This window comes from Schistocerca nitens, chromosome 8 (assembly GCF_023898315.1).
Source record: "Schistocerca nitens isolate TAMUIC-IGC-003100 chromosome 8, iqSchNite1.1, whole genome shotgun sequence".
NCBI lineage: Eukaryota > Metazoa > Arthropoda > Insecta > Orthoptera > Acrididae > Schistocerca > Schistocerca nitens.
Window position 1 is genome coordinate 432513735 of NC_064621.1, and position 13705 is coordinate 432527439.

General features: G+C 37.4%; 1 protein-coding gene across 3 annotated transcripts in view; it reads left to right on the plus strand.

Moving 5' to 3' along the window:
* The window catches only part of LOC126198477 (uncharacterized), a 169469-nt gene extending 155977 nt beyond the window's left edge, over positions 1-13492 (plus strand). For all 3 annotated transcript variants that reach the window (XM_049934838.1, XM_049934837.1, XM_049934839.1), the window contains exons 6-7: positions 174-504; positions 11599-13492. In XM_049934838.1, coding sequence (XP_049790795.1) covers positions 174-504; positions 11599-13301 — 2034 coding nt within the window. In that variant the 3' untranslated portion in view covers positions 13302-13492. The remainder of the gene's footprint in view (positions 1-173; positions 505-11598) is intronic.
* Positions 13493-13705: the final 213 nt, after the last annotated feature.

Below are 13705 nucleotides of genomic sequence, written 5' to 3' on the forward strand. Positions count from 1 at the left end.
AATTAAATTAAGATGTTCATTTTTTATGCATTTTGGTGAAATAAATTCATGAATTTTCCAGTTATTTTGCATAGGTCATTTACAAAGTTTATCTTGTCTTAATGAAGAAATGCCTAACTTTCATTCTGTAATGTATATATTTTGGAAATCTATTCACTTTGCTTTTACTGTAGGATTTTGAAGAAATCCGTGCCACGGTGCAGCGGCTTCAGCAGGAAAATGAGGAACTTCGGAACTTGATGCGACAACAACAAGTACAAGTATCAGAACTACGAACATGGGGCCAACTCCACTTGGCGCCATCAGTTTCTCATAGTCCTGCTCAGACACATCTAGTGGCTCCTGCAGATTCAAGCCCATCTGTTCCTCCTCCACCTCCACCTCCACCTCCTCCTCCTCCTCCCCCTCCCCCTCCTCCTCCTCCATTACCACCTCGTAGTCCACAGCAAAGGGTGTTTTACCGCCCAGAGGATGAAGAACTTCATTTCCGTGCTACAGGTGCAAGTGAGTACAATTTTCTTTTCTCATTACTCTATTATTATAACACATAATCAAGATGCTGAGGGAAAATATAGAAGTTTTGAGTATCAGTTATTGAAAATATAGAAAGGTAATCCTGGTCTGGGTGATTAGTGGATGTTTAGAAGACTAGGCAGTACTATTAATAAATGACTGGACAGTGTCAAGACTCCAGCACACCATAGTAAATTACTGATAATTTTCTGTAAACATAAGTTACAGTTTTCTTTTCAATGCTTTTGGAGAGTAAGCTGACTCATTTCATGTACTGTAAGCTGTTATTACTTTTATTGTATGAAATTTCATTCTTTATCAGTGAGTTTGGTGAAAACCATGATGCCTACATATGATGTAATTGGATGAGAATTATGCAGTTGTACAATTTTTCTGTGCTCTTCCCATAATCGTTTATGCACTTTTCCCCCCATAATCTTTTATACACTTTTTCAACCAGAGCATGAATAATGCAGCCTATGGGAGAGGGAGGGGAAAGAAGTGGAAAAGCATTATCTGGAAAGTAATATCCTTTTGTTGTAATCATGATCATATTTTACATCCCCTACCACCTGCCAGTTTCATGGATTTGTCTAAAGCAAAGCTGTTTGGTTGTTGATTGAGTCCCTAAGTAGACCATAGAATGCTAATTAATTAGCAAAACACACAAAAAAGATATTTACAATTGTACACAAGTATGATGTACATTAGTAGTACAGTGCAGCAAATTCTTAAACTAAAGCTCTCCATCCACACGTGTATTTGGTGGAACCGAGGTAGTCCACGGTTGATAGAAATCTCTCTGGTGGCTGGTAACACTATTCGCAGAAGGATGTGATGCACCAGTAGACGTGGGAAAGAAGCAGTAGATAGTCCTGAGTAGTGAATGTCTTCTGGAGGCTGTTGCTCAGAATTCAGAAGGTGCCTGGCTAGTGATGTGCCTGTGTGGTGGTGGCCTTTCAAGTGCATGACTATGAGAGAGGCAGATGCTGCGAAATAATGGTAGGGTAAGGGAAAGTGGATGATGATAATGGAGATTTGATACTACAAGGATAATTTGACAGAGCACTAAAAAACACAAGATGAAACAAAGTACAAGGCGCAGACAACATCCACTCAGAATTATTAAAATCCTTGGCAGAACCAGCTATGATGAAACTATTACACCTAGTATGCAAGATATATGAGACAGATGAAGTACCTACATGCTTCAGAAGAATATAACAATGCCAATTCCAAAGAAGGCAGGTGCTGACAGGTGAGAATATTTCTGAACCGTCAGTTAAATAAGCTAATAGACAAAGTACTAAACAAATTATTTACAGAAGAATTGCAAGGCTGGTGGATTCCAAATTTTAGAAAAATCTATTTTGGTTTGTAAGAATGTTGAAACATGCGAGACAGTACTGACACTATGTGTAATTTTAGTGCCTGGAGATGACAGTGGCTATGTGTGTGTGAGTTGTGCTTACATGAATGCGTGCGAGTTTTCTACTTCTGATAAAGGGCATTGTCCAAGATAAAAATTTGTAGCATTCTTTTCATTGTGCTTGTCTGCCAGTCAACGCCTCCTCTATTTGGTGAGTAGCAATCTACGGTTTCTGTATTGTTATGCTAACTTGAAATTTGCATTACTTAATCTTAGAAAATAGACTGAAAAAATTCAAAACTACTTTTACAGCATTTTGATAATGCTGAAATGAACACAGTTTGAAATTCTGGAGGTAGCAGCAATAAAATACAGGGGCAGAAAAGTTATTTGGCATATATAGAAACCAGATAAAAGGTCATAGCGTGTAGGCTTTCACGGCTTGCGTCTTCAGTAAAAGGGTTGAAGCACATGAAAGGTAGGCAGTAGTTGGGCAGGGAGTGAAAGAGAATTATAGTCTAACCCCCCATCTTATTTGGTCTGTACATTGAACAAGGAGTAAAGGAAAGCAAGAGAAATCTGGAGGGAATTAAACTTCATAAAGAAGTAATAAAAACTTTAAGGTTAGCCGATGACATTGAATTCTGTCAGAGATAGCAAAGGACTCAAAGATCACTTGAAAGGAATGGCCAATGTCTTGAAAATACATTATAAGCTTAATATCAATGGAAGTAAAACAAGGATAATGGATTGTGGTCAGATTGAATCTGGTCATGCTAAGGGAATTAGATTAGGAAGTGAGATGTGTTATTGAAAGTAGCAGAAAAGATTTGCTATTTTGGGATCAAAATAGCTGACAAAGGCAGTAGTAAAGAGGATATTTTAACATCTAATTTAAATTTAAAGTACTAGGAAGTCTTTTCTGAAAGTATTCATCTGAAGTGTAGCCATGTAGGAAAGTGAAACATTACCAGTAAGTGGTACCGACACACAGAGAACAGAAACTTTTGTAATTTGGTGCTGCTGAAGAATTTTGAAGATTAGATGTTTAGATTGAATAACCAATGCAGAGGTATTGAATTGCTTTAGGGAGAAAATAAATTTATGACACAACTTGATTTAAAAAAAGTGTTGGTTGATAGGACCAATCCTATGGCACACAGGGACAGTCAGTTTAGTAACAGAGGCAGTGTGGAGTGAGAAACTGTAGACGGAGGCCAAGGCTTGATTACGGTAAGCTGGTTCAAGTGGAATGTTGGTTGCAATAGTTATGCAAAGATGAAGAGACTTGCAGAGTATAGATTAGCGTATATAACTGCATGGAACCAGTCTTCAGGCTGGGGAGACAACAACAACATGTTTTCATATTTTATAATGTGGCCTAACTGATGATTACTTCCATCTGTGTAAAATCTCGTTGACCTGAAAGAAGAAACTGAATTTGTGACTTTGTGCAGAATTATAATGTGTATATTGATATGCACTGTTCTTAATTTTGATTACAGCCACATATCCTTGCTCTTAAGTGTTTTAATATTTAATTCGATGTCTTTCTTGTCTGTTTCCTTGACCAGTTTCTTTGTACTCTAACTTGTTAAAATTTTGTTTATCTTCCTTACTTAACCAGTTCCATAAACTGACATATGGCCAGGAGAGTGGTGTGCTGACTACAAGCCCCTATGGTGGCTGGTCGGTACCGTTGGGCCTTCATGGCCTTTTTGGGCAGAGTTTAGTTTAATTCCTTACTTACCAACCACAGGCAGGAAATGATAAATGTTTTATACAGCACTGATGGATTTCAGCACACCATAAAGGTGTAATTTTTATCAGAGAGATCCTTATTCCGTACTGCAGGTCATGATTTTGATTGCCTTATGTTGTCCTTATGCATTTTTCAGTACTGTCTGTAAATGCAGTCCTGCGACTAAGTTGTCACTTCCTTTGCATTGCTATGGATCTCCCACCTCCTTCTATAGTACAGTCTAATGCTATTAGTTACTTGTTAGTTCTGTATTTTTGCTTGCTATATAGGGTTATTGATAAGTATCTCTGGGGGTTCAGAAGGTAGGTGTGTGGAAACTACAAGACATACAGAAAAGAGGCACATATCAGCAGACAGAGCATGTCTCCAAGTTTTTAACTCACATTACAGATGATGAATGAAGCAAAAGTAAGATTAAACTAGAGATACTCAAGGAGGTAAGTAAGGCCTCAGAGTTGAAAGCAGGTTCATGGAAAAATGGGAAAGAGGTAGAGTTGAAGAAAGAGTAAATGACCAGTGGATAAAAATGAAGGAAGAACTCATGGACTCTGCCCAAGAAGTATTACAAATTAGGGCGTCCAAAAATATCAAGAAAGAACGGATAATGGAAAAAAAGCTGAAAATGATAGAGCATGGAGAAACTGGTAAAATGTGGAAAATGAAGAAGGCAAAAAGAGGTACAGGAAATTGAATAATGAATTAAGATGTGAAACTGAAGATGTAAGAGAAAGATGAATGAAGGAGAAACGTGAGATAACAGAGAAAATGGAGAGAGAGGAAAGTATGAAATGATGTACAGATATGTTAGGGAGATAGTTTTTTAAAGTAAAAGAAGGAAGACTAAAATGGGAATAGAAAGAGTGGATAGGACATTAACTGAAAAACCACAGGAGAGTTTGAGCAGATGGCAAGATTATGTAGAATGTCAAAATATGATGGAGCATATACCAAGTGAAATCTAGGTTGAAGAGAAGGGATGTGTGCTGTAAGATGGAAAGGAGTACAGCGTCTTGGAAGCAAAAGTAGGAAAGGTACTGAAGGAGATGAAGAGTTGGAAGGCACGTGGAATCGATAACTTGCTGGCAGAAGTGTTGTAGAGTTTGGGAAATAGGGGAAGGAGTGTGCGACAAAGGGGAGTGGCCTGATGACTTTCTTGCAGCAGAGATGATACCAGTTGAGAAAAAGAGAAATACCAAAAAATGTGAGGACCATACAACTATCAGAGCTCTTAATTTCTCATGCAGCTAAAGTATTGCTGAGAGTGCTGAACACAAGACTATCTGGCACGTTGAATAGATGGATTGCATAGGAACAGTTGAGATTTAGAAGAAGAAAAGGTGCAGCAGATGCTACTGACCTGTTAAAAATCATATGGGGAAAATATACTGAGAAACATGGAGAAATTTATGTTGTTTTTATTGATTTGGAAAAAGCTTTTAATGGGGTAGAGAGGAAAAGTCAGTGGATATTTTGAAGAGGAAAGTAGTAGATTGGAATGAGAAACGCCTGGCACAGATTCTATATTTACAACAAAAAGTAAGAATAAGGTTTGGAAATGAAATATCAAAGGAAGCAGCATTTGAAGGGGTGTCAGACAAGGCTGTTGCCTCGTCCCTTTGTTGTTCAACTTATGCCTGGAAGAGATTATTGCGAAAGGCTTAGATGGAAAAAGATGAATGTGTATTGATGGAAAGAGAATAGAATGAATATGATTTGTTGATGGCTTGATATTAGTGACAGAAAGTAAATGAACTGTAAATAAAATGCTGAGTAAATTTGATTTGTTGATGGCATGGTATTAGTGGCAGAAAGTAAATGAACTGTAAATAAAATGCTGAGTAAGAGAAGTTTGTGTGGAATATAGGACAAAAAAGAATACAGCAAAAAGAAAGAGTATGGTGATTGGCAAGGGAAGCAGGCTGGCAAATATTAAAAAGGAACAAGTTATTATTAACCAAGTAAGAGCATTTAAATATCTTGGAAGTACAATCACTGACGACTTTCCATGCCACCAGGAGGTGAAAACTCACATTACTGTAGCAAAGAAGGCATTCAATAGACAGAGGAGATTATTATGTGGCAAACTAGATAAAGGTCTGAAGAAAAGGCTTGGCAAGTGTTTTTTTCTGGCATGTGACAGTCTGTGGGGCAGAAACATGGGCACTGAGACGAGAGGATGAAAAAAAGCTAGAAGCATTTGAAATGTGCTTGTGGATGATAATTAAGAGGATAAGCTTGAGGAAAACAGTGAGTAACGAAAGAATGTGGGAAAGGGTTCGTGAGAGGAAAAGACTGCTGCAAGCTGTAAGACAAAGGAAGAAGAACTGATGGGACATTCATTGAGGAGTCAACACTTGCCAACAGGAACTTTAGAAGTTGTAGCTTTTGAGAGGAGGTTGAGAGAAAGAAGGAGATACAAGATGATAGACAACATCAAGGGAAGTCGAAATATTGCAGACCTGAAGAAGAGGACACAAGACAGCAGAGCATTGGGGATTAACCATGTGAAAACCTGCCTATGGGCAGAACACTGATGATGAATATGAACACTTTTTGCAATACATACATACATTAATCCTTGTTCCATAGATCATGAATAAGACATTTCGTAATGATGTGGAACATGTCACTTTAACATAAGTTTTCTTTACACAAAATAATAGATTTTTTTTTCACTACTTCAAATCTAAGAATTCATCTTTTGAGTAGAAGGAGTTGTCATTCAGAAATTCTTTTAATTTGTTTTTAAATGTTGGTTGGCTATCTGTCAGACTTTTAATATGATTTGGCAAATGACCAAAGATTTTTGTGGCAGCATAATTCGCCCCTTTCTGTGCCAAGGTGGGATTTAATCCAGAATAGTGAATATCATCCTTTCTTCTAGTGTTGTAACTATGCACTTTGATGTTATTTTTTGAATTGGGATGGGTTATTGATGACAAATTTCATAAGTGAATATATGTATTGTGAAGGTACTGTGAATATTCCGAGTTCCTTAAATAAATGTCTGCAAGGTGATCTTGGGTGGGCTCCAGCTATTATTCTGATTAGACACTTTTGTGTAATGAATACTTTCTCTCTTAATGACGAATTGCCCCAAAATATGATGTCATATGAAAGCAGTGAATGAAAATAGGCATAGTAGGCTAATTTACTGATATGTTTATCAACAAAATTTTCAATAACCCTAATAGCATATGTAGCTGAACCTAACTGTTTCAGCAGATCATTGATGTGTTTCTTCCAGTTCAATTTCTCATCAATGCACACACCCAGAAATTTTGAGTATTCTACCTTAGCAATAGACTTCTGTTCATAGTCTATATTTATTAATGGTGTTATGCCGTTTACTGTACAGAATTGTATAAACTCAAAATTTAGTGAGAGTCCATTTGTAGAGAACCACTTAATAATTTTCTGAAAGACAATATTTGCAATTTCCTCAGCCGATTCTTGTTTCTTGGGTGTGATTCCTATACTTGTATCATCAGCGAAAAGAGCTAACTTCGCATCTTCATGAACATAGAGTGGCAAGTCGTTAATATATATTAAGAACAATAAGGGACCCAAGACTGCTGGTTTTTGTAGACTACCTGTACTGTTAATTTTAATCTTCTGCATTGTTCCAGTTAAGTATGAATTAAACCATTTGTGCACTGTCCCACTCATACCACAATACTTAAGTTTATCTAGAAGAATTTCATGGTTCACACAATCAAAAGCCTTTGAGAGTTCACAAAATATCCCAATGGGTGATATTCGGTTATTCATTGCATTTAATATTTGATCAGTGGAAGTATATAAAGCATTTTCTGTTGAAAAGCCTTTCTGAAAACCAAATTGACATTTTGTTAGTACTTCATTTTTACAAATATGTGATGCTACTCTTGAATACATTACTTTTTCAAGAATTTTGGATAAAGCTGTCAGAAGTGAGATTGGGAGGTAGTTGTTAGCATCAGATCTATCCCCTTTTTCATGCAATGGTTTAACAATAGCATATTTCAGCCTATCTCGAAAAATTCCCTGTTTCAGTGAGCTACTACATATGTGGCTGAGATCCTACTTACTTGTTGGGAACAAGCTTTTAGTACTCAGTTGGAAATGCCATCAATTCCATGTGAGCTTTTACTTTCGAGTGAATTTATTATTTTCCTAATTTCAGTGGGAGAGGTGGGTTGAATTTCAATTTTATCAAATTGCGTAGGTACTGCTTCTTCCATATACTGCCTTGCATTTTCTAATGAATATCTGGAACCTATTTTCTCTACAACACTTCTTGTTAACAAACTTTTCATTGTGTTTGATAGAAATACAGTCTTCCTGTGCTCTCAGTTGCCCTGTTTCCCTTTTCACAATATTCCAAATTGTTTTAATTTTATTATCAGATGTGCTAATCTCAGACATAATGCACATACTTCTGGACTTTTTAATAACTTTTCTTAATACAGTGCAGTAGTTTTTATAATGTTTCATTGTTCTACATCTACATCTACATTTATACTCTGCAAGCCACCCAACGGTGTGTGGCGGAGGGCACTTTACATGCCACTGTCATTACATCCCTTTTCTGTTCCAGTCGCGTATGGTTCGCGGGAAGAACTACTGTCTGAAAGCCTCCGTGTGCACTCGAATCTCTCTAATTTTACATTCGTGATCTCCTCGGGAGGTATAAGTAGGGGGAAGCAATATATTCGATACCTCATCCAGAAACGCACCCTCTCGAAACCTGGCGAGCAAGCTACACCGCGATGCAGAGCACCTCTCTTGCAGAGTCTGCCACTTGAGTTTGCTAAACATCTCCGTAATGCTATCACGGTTACCAAATAACCCTGTGATGAAACGCGCCGCTCTTCTTTGGATCTGCTCTATCTCCTCCGTCAACCCGATCTGGTACGGATCCCACACTGATGAGCAATACTCAAGTATAGGTCGAACGAGTGTTTTGTAAGCCACCTCCTTTGTTGATGGACTACATTTTCTAAGGACTCTCCCAATGAATCTCAACCTGGTACCCGCCTTACCAACAATTAATTTTGTATGATCATTCCACTTCAAATCATTCCGCACGCATACTCCCAGATATTTTACAGAAGTAACTACTACCAGTGTTTCTTCCGCTATCATATAATCATACAATAAAGGATCCTTCTTTCTATGTATTCGCAATACATTACATTTGTCTATGTTAAGGGTCAGTTGCCACTCCCTGCACAAAGTGCCTATCCGCTGCAGATCTTCCTGCATTTCGCTACAATTTTCTAATGCTGCAACTTCTCTGTATACTACAGCATCATCCGCGAAAAGCCGCATGGAACTTCCGACACTATCTACTAGGTCATTTATATGTATTGTGAAAAGCAATGGTCCCATAACACTCCCCTGTGGCACGCCAGAGGTTACTTTAACATCTGTATACGTCTCTCCATTGATAACAACATGCTGTGTTCTGTTTGCTAAAAACTCTTCAATCCAGCCACACAGCTGGTCTGATATTCCGTAGGCTCTTAATTTGTTTATCAGGCGACAGTGCGGAACTGTATCGAACACCTTCCAGAAGTAAAGGAAAATAGCATCTACCTGGGAGCCTGTATCTAATATTTTCTGGGTCTCATGAACAAATAAAGCGAGTTGGGTCTCACACGATCGCTGTTTCCGGAATCCATGTTGATTCCTACAGAGTAGATTCTGGGTTTCCAAAAATGACATGCTACTCGAGCAAAAAACATGTTCTAAAATTCTACAAACAGGTCGACGTCAGAGATATAGGTCTATAGTTTTGTACACCTGCTCGATGCCCCTTCTTGAAGACTGGGACTACCTGTGCTCTTTTCCAGTCATTTGGAACCTTCCGTTCTTCTAGAGACTTGCGGTACATGGCTGTTAGAAGCGGGCAAGTTCTTTTGGGATCGTTACTCCTCCTAGCTATAAGATACATTTCCCTTTTCCATGTAGAAGATATTTTTATCTCTTTAGTGAGTCATCGCTTTTTACATGGTTTCTTACAATTATATTTCACTGTTTTCTTAGGGAAACTGTTTTCAAATATACTCACAAAGGTTTCATGAAATAAGTTAAATTTTAAATTAGCATCATGTTCCCTGTACACCTCATCCCATTCTAATTGTTGCAAGTTTTCCTTAAAATTTTGAAGTGTTAAACCGTTAATGGAACGCACTATTTTGGAGGACTGTTTTGCATTACTGTATGGAGCTATATCAAATACTGTAACCAGCTGTGCATCATGATCAGACAGACCAATCTTAACAGGAAAAGTTTTTATTTGATTAAATTTACCTTGGTCTATGAAAACGTTATATATCAGTGCGCTGCTTTCCTGTACCACCCGAGTAGGAAAATCAATAACAGATGTCAAATTGAAAGAACCAAGTAATACTTCAAGGTCAAGCATTCTGTCTGACTCTTTCAGAAAATCTAAGTTTTAATCCCCACAAACAATAATTTGCTTTGCATTGTCTGACAGGTAGCACAACAAGTTTTTCAAAAATAGTTGGGAATTTCCTAATGAGGACCTATACACGGCTAAAATTATAAAAGTGCCTTTATTTAGTTTAAGCTCACATGCACATGCTTCTACATGTTGCTCTAGGCAAATTTTTTTAGTTTCCAAATTTTTCACACTACGACTGATTTTAACATATAGTAACTCCTCCTCTCTCCATAGTGTCTCTACTTACATGTGCTGAAAGCTTATATTCACTTACATTTACCATTTCCATACCTGTGACTATATGATGTTCAGACAGGCATAGTACATCTATTCCAGCCTCAGTTTCTATATCTTCTATACAAACAAGAAGCTCATCTACTTTGTTTTTTAATCCCCTGATGTTCTGATGCAAAATATTAACATTATTTTTTACTGTGCTTTTATGTGAATCTTGTGACATACTAACATTATTTTTCACTGTACTATATTTTCACATCTCTAGTACCTGCCTGTCTGAACTTTTCACTAAGCTTAATTTCAATGTGGCAAATGTCAGTATGTGTGTGCAGTACACTGGGGTCACTGAAATGAACTGCATGGGAAGGTGCAACAGCAGATCACTTTGGAAATTTGTGCATTGGATTGTTTATCTGCTGATGTGAACTACAGTAATTCAGTGCAGCAGTATGGAGTGGATGATTTATCTACATGTTATGACACGTCTGCCCCCATTTCAACTATGCCATGGAGCATGTTATGAATCAAAACTTGGAAAGATGCTCTATCCATTGATATATTTCATTTTTCTATACGTCTTGCTGTTTTTGGGTATTCGTCTCCTGAAACCACAGAGGTACTTATGAATAATTCTGTATTTTAATGAGAAATGACAATGCAAGGAAATTATTGAGGTTAATGGAAATGTGCTGTATTTAGTATATCAAGTTTCAAATTGTGGACTTCTTACCATGTGTGACTTTGAGATTACCCATAAATATTTATATTGAAAATGTATCATATCTCTAAACAGTTTGTTTAGTATCTTTGGATATACTTCTGCCTAAACTCCTTGCATTGTTACCATTTATATGTTGTTATCTACAACCCATTATTAATTTTTCTCACCATGTGCCCCACAATTAAAGAACAGTTGCTAAATGTGTTCTCTATAACTGTGTGACTGGTTCTTGCGTTCTGTATGGAAAATTCACTCTCTGTCTCACACTGTTGTAACCAAGTAAATCCAGTATCATTATTTTTCCCTTTGTAGCCAGTCACAAGTTAATATTAAAATTCTCGCACAAAGTGAACTGCATATTTTTATCAAGGACTGAGTTTTTATGTAAACTGAAGATTTGTGGATATTAATCAAGTTCCTCTTCTCATCTGACTCACTAATATGTCACATTTTTTGATTTGTAATTAATTAATATTCTTAAACAAACAATACACTCAAAGAAAGTTTTACTATGTTCACCTGTTGATAGTATTGTTTTCTTGTAGCATGTGTGGCACCTGCTTCAACACAAACTCCGGTCAGTGGGCGTAGTCGTACTAGGAGGTTACGACGTTTTTCTGCTCCTCGCCGTGTACTTCTTTCTTCGGAAGACACAAGCCCAACAGAAGAGATGCTGCGAGATGCCCGCCGCCGTCTTCGACAATTGGAGGAAGAAAGTGAAGCAGTGGACCGCAGTTACCGTGAATTCTGTCTTCGACAGCAAAGGGCAACACCAGTGTCTGACATGCTTGCAGGATTACTACAACATCCTGTCAGAGCTGAATGTCCACATAATAATAGTCCCAATAAAAGTGATGCTACAGGTAATCCGTCTGGGTTAAAATTACTGACACCTTTTCCTCCGAGAGTTGGAAACTTCTCTTCAGAAAGTCTGGTTACAGCAGCAGGAACGACTGAGGCAGAAGGTTCCCATATCACATTAGAAACACAAAATACACACCACACCATGAGGCCAACAGTAACACAAAACTCCAACATTTGTTTATCTGACATAATCTATAATATTCCATCATCAGAAATAATTTCACAGCATTCACTTTCAAGTCGTGATCAGAGGTCTTTAAATGCCATTGCTGCAGCACATATTGATTCCTACCAGACAACTAAAATGCAGGCTCAGAGAGAGGTTCACACAACACATTTCTACAAGACTCCATTGTTAAGTAGTACGATAGGAAATAGTTCTGCAAATGCTGATAAATTTAATAATTCAGTTACTATGGAGAGTTTCAACGCTAGTTGTGGACATAATACACATAAGAATAAGTCACTGAATTCAGCAAAAATATATTCAACCAATGAAGATATGATTGTACCAGAAAAAAATAATGTGTGCTTTCAAAGATACCATGGTCTTGTTGCTGAGACTGTTGATGGCTCAGACCCTTCAGCAATGAAAAAAGTGCAAAATATTACTGCACTAAGTGGCCATCAAGCTAAAGCAACAGTTGAAGAAGTGCATTCAAATACCAAAGAATCAGAAAATCATGATTTGGTGACTCCATTAGACAGTACTCTCAAAATATTAAAAGATTCAAAGAAAATATGGAAAGAGACTGAAGGACAAAGAATTGGCTTGGCTGATGAAAATAGTGTTGCAAAACTATATGAGCAAAAACCACTAAAAACATTAGTCCTGTCTGATTTGGCTGAGAATCCTCATTCTGCTCAGGCCACTGAGACAAACTCAGAAGAAAATACAAAGATTCTATACCAAACAACAACTGAAAACGGTGGTGCACAGCTGATGGAACTTCAGGCACCTCCAGAGTATTCTTCAAAACCACTGGCTTTATCTAATCCCCGCTTTTCTGATCTTCTATTACATGAAGAAAGTTCAGAAGAACTGCAAGATGAGAAAGCTGCCAGTCATCAGGAAAAAGACTCTAAAAAAGATTTCATCTTACATAAACTGACTGATATTGCTAGTGAGAGGTTAAGTTTAGGTGATGCAGAATTTATTCCTGCTTCCAGTGGTGATCAGTTGTTTGTACCCAGTTGTGACACTGATACCGAAACTGAACCTGAAGCTGGAACATCCAAAAGTGATGTGCTTCCTATTAATGATAATCAGAATCACCTAAACTATGAAACTGAACAGCAGGCCATCTCCAATGCATCTGTCTCAAGTGAGCAACCAATTTCAGCTGGGAAATCTGTCAGTTCAAATGGCAATGATTTCTGGTGAAGACAGTAATTAAAAATATTGAACCTATACTGTGGTACCTGTGCCCCAGCAAATCTATTGTCTTATTGTGAAGCAAATGATATTTTATTAATTATATTTTGGTCTATTAACAGCTATGTAACTTTAATTATGTCCTTGTACTCTGTATGATTCTTTTGGCGAATAAATCAACATGATATATATTTCAAGTACGTTCCATTTTGGGGATCACATAATTAAGTGATGACATGTTACTGGTGGTTAATTTGTACACTGCAAATCAGCTTGTTCATTAAATGTTGCCACCAGATGATGTATCTCATACAAAGAGACTTATACAATATAGCCAATTGCTTAGTGGAATTCCATTTCGCAACTCATTTTTGGTATGAACATAATAAAACCTTGATTGTCAAGTTCAGGTG